The 9,500-nt window shown below is 38.2% G+C and overlaps 2 protein-coding genes across 4 annotated transcripts; one reads left to right on the top strand and one right to left on the bottom strand.

The window, feature by feature from the left end:
• Positions 1-123: 123 nt before the first annotated feature.
• Positions 124-5,095, top strand: LOC144214479 (peroxisomal succinyl-coenzyme A thioesterase-like). Of its 2 annotated transcripts, none has more exons than XM_077742865.1 (11): positions 124-432; positions 1,219-1,420; positions 1,824-1,923; positions 2,141-2,328; positions 2,646-2,815; positions 3,013-3,132; positions 3,199-3,281; positions 3,369-3,462; positions 4,000-4,080; positions 4,167-4,308; positions 4,805-5,095. In XM_077742865.1, the coding sequence occupies exons 1-11, from the start codon at positions 430-432 to the stop codon at positions 4,903-4,905; spliced, it is 1,284 nt and encodes a 427-aa protein (XP_077598991.1). In that variant the 5' UTR covers positions 124-429; the 3' UTR covers positions 4,906-5,095. The 2 variants fall into 2 exon arrangements, with proteins under 2 accessions (XP_077598991.1, XP_077598999.1); XM_077742873.1 differs by lacking the exon at positions 124-432 and adding an exon at positions 828-1,021.
• On the bottom strand, positions 3,863-8,504 carry LOC144214489 (uncharacterized). 2 transcript variants are annotated; one of them, XM_077742899.1, is made up of 4 exons: positions 8,252-8,503; positions 7,218-7,371; positions 6,664-6,810; positions 3,863-4,287 (listed from the first exon to the last, which is right to left on the bottom strand). In XM_077742899.1, exons 1-4 carry the CDS (start codon positions 8,404-8,406, stop codon positions 4,282-4,284), a joined length of 462 nt encoding a protein of 153 aa, XP_077599025.1. In that variant the 5' UTR covers positions 8,407-8,503; the 3' UTR covers positions 3,863-4,281. The 2 variants fall into 2 exon arrangements, with proteins under 2 accessions (XP_077599025.1, XP_077599014.1); XM_077742888.1 differs by lacking the exon at positions 3,863-4,287 and adding an exon at positions 5,535-6,255 and having other exon boundaries at positions 8,252-8,504.
• Between the last annotated feature and the right edge of the window lie 996 nt (positions 8,505-9,500).

The raw sequence follows: 9,500 nt of genomic DNA on the forward strand, positions 1-9,500 counted from the left end.
CTGGCGGCTTGAGTGGTTAGCGCGTTGGTTGGCCTCACTGCTCTGTTCATTGTTTTCTCTGTGTTCTTCTTGTTTGTCCCAGCTGACTTGCCGTTCTGTGGGTGCAGATGCACGTCATTGAGAACTTGTTCCTGTTTTGTCTATTTAAAGCCCACATGTTTTGGCAATGTCGGATCATTTGATTTGTTTGTACCTTGCCATGACATCCCATGCTCCCTGTTCAATGTTCTATCTTCCTCATTTCCCCCATGTCTTCCTGTCAGGTTTGATTTTGTGATTTCATTCCTAAGTTGTGGTTATTTTCAAAAGATCCAGCCTAAGTTATCAAAGTTTTTGTTGAAGTACTACTTCCCTCTCTTGGCCTGCTTCCCTGCAATTGGGTCCTACTCTGTGTTTCCTTGCCTCCACATCGACAAAAAGAAGTAACGCATGGTAGGCCTATTGGACATAGATAATCAATATATAGTAATGATACATAAATAATTACTAAATAGTAATAGATAAACAAGTGGTTCACATAATAAATAAGTAGTATAAGTAGTAGTAATACGTCTTTATAAAGTCCTAGGTGCAGAACTCGTGTTGAGCATGCAGTACACATGGAGCAAATTTACTTCCAATTTCAAATTTAATCTGTGTAATTGCATAATTTTGAGTACAAGAGTAATAAGAGATATCCACAATGTAGTGAAGCTGCAATATTCGAGGGATTACTGTATATATATGCATATATGTATATATGTATATATATATTTATATACTACAAAAAGTTCAATAAAAATTCAAATAAGCCTTGTGGCCCATCCCTCCACACTCACCTTTTACAGGAAAAGTGGACTTCAGTCTGTCTGTTAAACATAAACTTGCCTGTTTGCCTGCATTGAACTTGGTACAACAAGCAAGATGAGTCTTACTTTTTCAAACTTTATCCATCAAATAATATTTTACCTGGTGTCAATCTAAATCCTACGAATCAGTGACATCTGGTCATTGCAACTTTAGCCAAGGACAAGCAGTAGCCGTAAGTTTTTAGTCTTTCATCGCAAACTCAAAGCTTTACCAAATACTTTTTTCCCCTAACAAGATCTTTTAGTCTTGAAAATATTTACACCACCCATTCACGAGACTATTTTCCTTCTATCAAAAAGAAAAGTTATTTTTGTAAGACACTTCTTAATTCTAGTATTGTTTTCAAAATTTGCCTTGGTCCTGTGGCAGGTCATTATGTCATTTGGGCATTGCAACGTCAAGCTGTCGGTTACTCCATGCAGAGGGCTAGTGGACGAGAAGTTGGTCATTTTGGTCCAGAGTACGCTTCCTGGAGCCAGGCTTACTCTCCGTGCCTTCCACCGCTGTGACGACGGACATGAATGGGAGGCGTTCGCTCACTACCTGACCAATGCTACAGGCTGCCTTGACAGTATGTCGGACCATTTGACGTTTTTTTTCAATTTATAGGAAGATACAAGTCATTTGAAAGAAATTAAGGGACCATTAGAATATTGCTAGTTCATTCATTCATTTTGCATACAGCTTATCCTCACAAGGGTCGCAGGGTTGCTGGAGGCTATTCCAGCCTACTGGGGGCAGTAAGTGGAGAAGATCCTTAAATGGTTGCCAGCCAATCCCAAGGCACAAGACGAACAACCATTCACACACAAACACATAATAACAGCTATGGATAATTTTGAGTGCTAAACCGGTCCACCATGGATGTTTTTGGGTTGCGGGAGGAAACCGGAGTACCTGGAAAAACCCCAAGCAGGCACATTTATGCGCTAATGGTTCCAGGTACGTTTTACAGAAAACTTACTGTCTTTCAGTATCTGAAGAACCCAGCCTGGGAGGCACATACTATGGGGTGGAGCCGATGGGTCTTCTTTGGAGCATTAGACCAGTTCTTGGCAGCAAACCTGGACTCAGGTACTCTACCACCTGCAAGACCAAAATTTAAACACACGTTCACATAAACATACTTAAAACTTCCAATGTCAGAGTAGATATAGAGCTCTGGTTCTCTGGAAATTTGTGTTTCCTTCCACCATTACTTTTGCACAAAACCATTATATAGCAAAATAATGGAACAAATTGTGATTTGACAAGCAAAGTGAAAAGGCCTAACCATGAGTGTCATCACTAGGATGAGGAAGATGAATGTGGAGACCCCTATGGAGTTTACAATCTCCGTCTATCAGGACCACCTAACGGAATTCAAGGAGAAGGCTGTTTTGGCATCCCAACTAGTGGAGCGCTGGTACATGGCACCTGGCGTCCTAAGGACCCCCATCATGGAACACGGACTCACGGCGACCCTCTTCCTGCCCTCAGGTATTCACCCCACGCTCAAATCTCTTAAACTCTGAATGCTGCTTTCGAGGTGTTACTTAATGGTCGAAAAATGGATGACCACCATTTCCTGAATAAAACAAATATGACGTCCTTTCCATGTAAAAGAGGTGCTATTAACCTTGAGGAAATGACTAAGAAAAATCCCCTTTTTAGAAGCCTCTCAATCCTGAAACCCAACATAATGTCCCAGTTGATTGATCGTTAAACTTGTTTCATAATTGAATTGTCATTGCATACGTAGCTCAGTACACTATGTTGATGTTAGTATGAACAAAATCAAATGGGGGTAAAAATAGGTCCTGGACCATTCCCTGCTATCTTGGACCTGTGGGGTGGCGGAGGCCAGCTGGTGGAGTACCGAGCATCTCTGTTGGCCTCACATGGCTTTGCCTCGCTTGCTCTTGACTACATAACTCCAAAGATCAGTGTGGAGACTGGAAAGCCAGTGGACAACACTTATTTTGAGGTGAGGTCTTGTCCATGTCCTGATTGTTTTCTTGGTGGTGGTTCGAAAACATTTCTTAAATCTAAAATTCTTGTTGTAGCATGGTGGTAGTATTATTATAGTAAATCCGTGAAAGAATACATGTTTTGGTCCTGGTCCATACCATACAGGCATACACCTAGTCCTTATTATTATTATATCACATTCTATGCACACAGAATGCCTTCACATTCCTGCAGCAGCACCCTAGGGTGATGGGCGAGCGCGTGGCCATGTTGGGTCTCTCTTTTGGAGTCAGTTTCACCCTCAAGATGGCCGCTTACTCCCACGTCCTAAAGGTCAGGTGACCTTTAGTCTCATGGATGAGCATTGGATGAGCATATATGTGTGTGTACGTTTTACAGCCTAAGTGTGCAGTGTGCATCAGTGGAAGCCACGTGCAGCCCACGGAAGGAACTATGGCGGACATTTTATCTTACTTTGATCGGTATTACAGTCACCATTGGAATTTATGTCATTTTGTTAAGAAAATATTTTGTGATTATTAATATTATTTGTTTTTTTGGCCAATAAGAAATGGACACAAGGCTCAACTGAATGACAAGAACGAAGTCATCATGAGAAATTTGCTACTGCCTATCCCTGCTGACCCTGCCTACAAAGTCGATGTAAGTTCTTGGTAAATTTAATGGTCTTATTTATAGCATTGTTTCTAATCCAATGCCACCTGTTTTCTTATTCCTTATTTTCGCTGTGGTTCTGGTTCCTGCCCAAAACCTGAATCTATTGTGTTCTGATGCTATTTTTATTTCTTTCCTGAGCTGTTCTTTTCTTCTTTTGGTATATACCTTGGTTTTAGTTTCAATGTTTGTCACAGTTTATGGGCTTGTTCTGTTCCATTCCTGGTAATTATCCTGGTTTTCGTCCATGTCCTGATTCTTGACTTGACCCTCATCTTGTAGTGGTCGTCAACCAGGTGCCTTTCTTGGTCAGGGTCAATTTATATTTTTGAATGTGGTCTTAATCAATGCTTTGATACTGATATTGATCATGATTAAAGTTGGTGTCTTTGTCCTGATTCAGGTCTAGGCCATGTCCTCAATATAGTTCAACAGTTCCATGTTCTTGTCCATATCTTGATTCTGATGAAATTGTATTTTTGTAGCAATTTGGTGATTTTGTGTACATTTTTTTTGTTTAATAAGATGGGACGTGTGAAATGTCCTCTGTTGTTGGTTATGGGTGAGGATGACCAGAACTGGCCCGCGTGTGAGTCTGCAGCAGACGTAAGGAGAACAAGTTCAAGGATGGCATTCAAAATTGATAGTGTTGTTGTTAATATGGACAAACAACAACTCCATTTGTGTTACAGATGAAGGAGATGATGGAGCGTGCTGGAAACCTCCACCTGCTGACCATTCTGTCTTATCCTAATGCAGGACACTTGCTTGAGCCTCCCTACTCACCACACACCAGGGTCAGCTCATTCAGATCTGTAGGAACACGGGAAAAGGGTAAGTTCTCAGGAAAACTCAGCAATTGTACTCCATAGCCAGTTGTTGTCTTGTTACTGAAATCATATACTTTGGTTCATGCCCTTAAATGTTGTATAACATCAGAGTGATTTGTCCTGATTCAGGTCTTTATGTATTTTGTTTATGTATCTGTTTTGATCAATGCCTTTGACCATGTTCTTGTACATATACGTATATATTTCCTGGTAGTTGTTCTCATGTCCATTTCTTAGTTTATGTTCTAATTTATTTCTTAGTCCATTTCTCCGGCCCTGTTATTTTCTTTCTAAAACACTATCTTGGGCCATGTCTTATGCCTGCTCAAGATCCCCAATCTTGTCCTGGTCTGTCTTGACTCGAATCTCTATTGCAAGTTTCCAACCTTAAGTAGCCTGACACCTACGAAAGAAGACAGCAACATAACAGTCTCCCAATCTAGTTTGTGTTATGTATTTTATAAATTGGAAGTTATAATGGAGTTATGCTGTGTTTGCAGTCACAGCTCTGTGGGGAGGTGAGTGTGCAGCACATGCAGTGGCTCAGGAGGATGCCTGGAAAAAGACCTTGGAATTTCTACGCCACAATTTGTATGCCTGAAGACCGAACACAAACAATGTGTGTACTTGAGGCATTTAACTAAATTAAGTGGACTGTCCATGATAACCCCAAAAACCTACACATTGACCAATATGTACTTTTTAACTCACTGGAACAAAAACTGATCATTATGAGGTAATGTGCATTAGAACATTTTGTTGCAAAATAAATGCTTTCAGATTAAAGATAACACTGCATTTTTTTTCTTGAAAAAGAAGCAAAAATACATGCATTCAGTCTTTCATCTCTATCCAAAGATGAGAGATTTTACCACAAGGTAAAATCATTGCAACTTTTGGCTTTCAAATCATTCCATTGCAAATCTTACAACTAAATGAAATATTCACTATTGTTTTACATCCCCCACGAATTATCTTCTGTGGGTTTTCCATTGTGGGTATAATAAGGGGGTAAATAGCTAGGTGCCTACAGTACCACTCGAGATTTCCCAACTAGCCTTGTGCATGAAGTTGGATAAAAAGCAAAAGATCAAACACAATCAAAATAGTCCAACCAATTGTGATCCATGATAAACACTGCCTGAGAATGACATAACTGTGAAAAAAAAATAGTATTTAGTGAGAATATCACTTTCCTAAAAATAGTTAAGTCAATGAATATTCCCTGAGTCCATACTAGACACTTTTAATGCAAAAAAATTGACTTAGTCAGTGCCTGTGTTTTTAATACTTCTTACAATTACATTTGCATACAGGCATCAATCAACTGGTCTTTTAATTGGCCAAATAAGGATGAAGAGAGGAAAGTTTGGAAAACTTTTTTACCCCAGGAATTGGGAATAACTGGATAGTGTTTATACAGAAGCAAGAGAAGTAGCAAGTTAGAGTGCTGTTAAAAAGAACAAAAAAGTTAGTGTTCTGTACAATAAATGATATTTCTACTCATGGTAAACTGGTTAGTTCTAAATAAAATTACAAATTAAAAGATCTTAATCTTTCGAATTATTTATTTCTGCATATTATACTAGTAGTATACAAAGGAACAAATTTGAAAAAGTGAAGTATATTGAACACTTTTTTAAAGTTCTGTATTACATATAAACAAATATATTTTAATGATTCAAAGTGGCTTGATAAGCACACCATAGGGTCGAATGGCTTTCTCCACCAACTTTTGCTCCTCATACGCAGACATATCATCAGGGACAGGCAACAACCAATACGTGTCCCCATTGTGTTTTTGACGGTATACTGGGTTGACACGATTCTGCATCACCACAAGGTACGTCTTGCCTGTAGACTTGGACTGGAATGTTTCCGCGTAGTCTGCTGCATACTCCAGTTTTGGTGTTGAATACACACCACGACCATATTTTTGTCCAGGACCAGGCTGACAATCAAACAAATGTTTTTAACTACTAATCCAAATAGGTTAATTCACCACAAAGAAAAATATATTGAACAAACAGGGAGAGGACTTTAAAGATACGTTTTTTTGTTCTTGAATTTCATTCATAGACATCAAAATTAATTTTGTTTAGCCTTTTATCTGTTTTTCTTTTCTCTATTTTTAAGTAAATGAAGTATCCGCCACATTGTCTTGCATTTATGGCGTTTCATCTTTATTATCTTGCAGTTTTGTGCATGTGGAGTCTAATTTATGCACATATAAGCCATACCCTGGACTCCGTCATTTTTTTTAGCAACAAATACGGCTTATATGTGAAAAAATACGGTATTTGTGCACAAAAACAAAATCATGGGTTCTCACACAATGTGTCTAAGAAGGTTAGCTAACCTTGTAATTGGTGACAATGATGGCTCTGGCTCCGTCATCGGAGGTGCCGTGATAGGAAACAGGCCACTCTCCATGTTTGGAGTACTTGGTGGTGCAATGGCCACGATTTCCCAGCCACGCGTTGCCATCCGGATATTTATCCCACACCTGTAAAGTTATAAAAGAATGTAGTCCAGAAGGTGTATTATAAGAGCCAGATTTTTTAAAAATAATAATAATTTTATCCAACTAATCCAAGTTTGATCCTCCCATTAACAAATGAAAGTGGAGGGATTTCATGTCTTTTGAAAGCAGCCCTCAGAAAAATAGGTTTGGAAACACAGTCACTACAGACTGCGTAATAAATATTCTGTATTCCACATCCTGTTACACTCAAAGACGGAAGCACACCCGAACGAGCATGCTTCGCTCAACTAAATTCCAAACCAAGCAGTTACAGAGGACAAACAGATTTAAAGAAACATTGACAAGTGTTTCTCTCAATCTCAAGTCACACATTGAGATGCATATATATACCTCAGACATGCACTCATACTGAGGTTGAGTGAAATCACCTTGAGAGCAAAACGCAGCCACCCGCAGGGTCGTTGGTAGACTTCTCCTCCTCGGAAGTAAGTACAACAGTCCTTTACCCCGCTGAAGTCGAAATCGTACGCTTTGTCGAAGAACTCCTCCTCGTCAATCACCAGGCCATTTCCGTCAGCACCGCTGCACCCAAAGAAAAATATTCTTAAAAATATTTTCACTCTGTTTCAGCCTCTCATTCAATGCTAGTCAATCATCACTCATAACTGATAGAAAAAGTTTGTATTTCCCACTGAAAAAGAATACTTATAAGTGGACGCCAGGCCCTTATAGTCCAAAAATGTAACATTGTGGTCTTTGACAACAAAAATGTAATGTCCAAACATGTGGACACGAGGTCAAATGATCTTAAACTGATAACAAAGCATTGTTGTTGCATTGTTTTTGTTTAAATAACCATTTTGATGACTGTCATGGTATTGGGTATATACCATTTTTGAGGTGACAAATTTGCATTTTTATACAGAAATACAACTTTGGGAATTTCAATCTTGTGTAGGGCTCACAGATTAGTGCAGAACCATCTATAAAAATGTAATCTCTATAATTTAAAAATTATTGTTGGTACAGTAGAGTTCCTTAAGCAACATTTTAAAATGTGAAAAAATGACTTGGATATGATTTTTTTCTATTTCCAAGTCCACTTTCTGCACAATCCTGGGTTTGCACACCTTATAAGAAATGTACTCTTCTTTAAAAAAAAGAAACAAAAATCATAGGCCTCCTGACTCTCAAAAGCCATCATCTCACCTTTGTGTTGACCACCATTTACCAATCATCTCGTCCCTTTACTATTGACAAAAATACACAAAGATTCTCTCTAAATTCCCTCCAGTCTTCAATTGGGAAAGCGTTGATATAATCAGAACATTTGTCTCCAACTATTATATCATATCTTTACTGCCAGCCATCTTTTTGGGTTAGAGTTTCAGCCCTATTGACAATGGCTTTTAATGTATTTAAAATTTTGTGTTTATATTTGGTCCACAGTTATAGTACTAACCTGTGGCCCATGGCTGCAGATACAAAGCCAAACACGGACATGGGACGCGCAGACACCAGTTGCAGGCCACTGCCCGACCCTTGAGCCTGGCAGGATGTAACTTGAGTGTTACATAGTGCAGACAGGGCCTCCAGGCGAACGTCACTGTTGATCATCTTGTTCTTGATCTCTGCTGAGGATTTTTAGGTCAGTCCTCATTAACAGTTGGGCTTCTTGCATTAAAAGGAAATTTGTAGATTTTCAAAAACACACGTGTGTTTGTTCAGATAATGAGCACTCATTATCTCCATTAACAAAACCTGAAAGGGGCAGTGTGATTACGAGTGTGATTGGTTGTCTGTCTGTGTGTGTGTCTCTGCCCAATGACTAACTGGCAACCAGTTTAGGGTGGAGTCACCTTTGGCCTGATTGAATGGTTTTCCTTGATTAAAGTCAATTACAATCTCAGTCAAGTTCTTACCATCAAAATATATATTTTCAATATGTGTCTTTTTTAATCAATGGATTAATTATTTGCCCGCCATGCTACTTTTCCTAACAAGGCTCAGTGGAGCCATCTCACTTGATTATGAGCAGAAATAGGGGATATATCATGAACAAAGATACAATCAACAATTCATTATATTAGGACATTCAATCAGAATAACTGGAGAAAATCTCACAGGCATGAAGTGAACATACTAATCCCACCTAGGAAGGTCAATTGATTATAATTAAAATTCATTTAAAAAAAATATTGTCATTTTTCTATTTAAACAAAAAAAATTTAAAACTGTCACACCAGTTTCTAATATTTTTTTATTTTTTTGTATGTATGTATATCTATATCCTGATCACACCAGCAGAGGACAGCAGCTACATATCTAATGCCCTCCAAAGGGTTGCAAATGTAACTCCTAGAAAATGTATTTGTGTTCTCCATTTAAATATGACAAACTAAACATAGGGATTAAAGAATATTTCATGTTAAATAACAAAACAAAATCAGTTCAGAAGACATGTCATTATTATGCTTATTTGGTTTCAAGTATGATATATACATTGAATACAGCAGACATTTTCAATAAATATAATTGGAAGTATTATTATTATCAATATTTGTTAGTATGATTATTGTTATTCTTATTAGTAGTATTTTGATGATGATGATGATGATGATGATGAAGATGATGATGATTATTATATTAGATCATATCATGAGCTGGCATAACTAAATGAGTAACCATTGGATGTAAGCAAATTATAATCA

Source organism: Stigmatopora nigra, chromosome 2 (assembly GCF_051989575.1).
Source record: "Stigmatopora nigra isolate UIUO_SnigA chromosome 2, RoL_Snig_1.1, whole genome shotgun sequence".
Lineage (NCBI taxonomy): Eukaryota > Metazoa > Chordata > Actinopteri > Syngnathiformes > Syngnathidae > Stigmatopora > Stigmatopora nigra.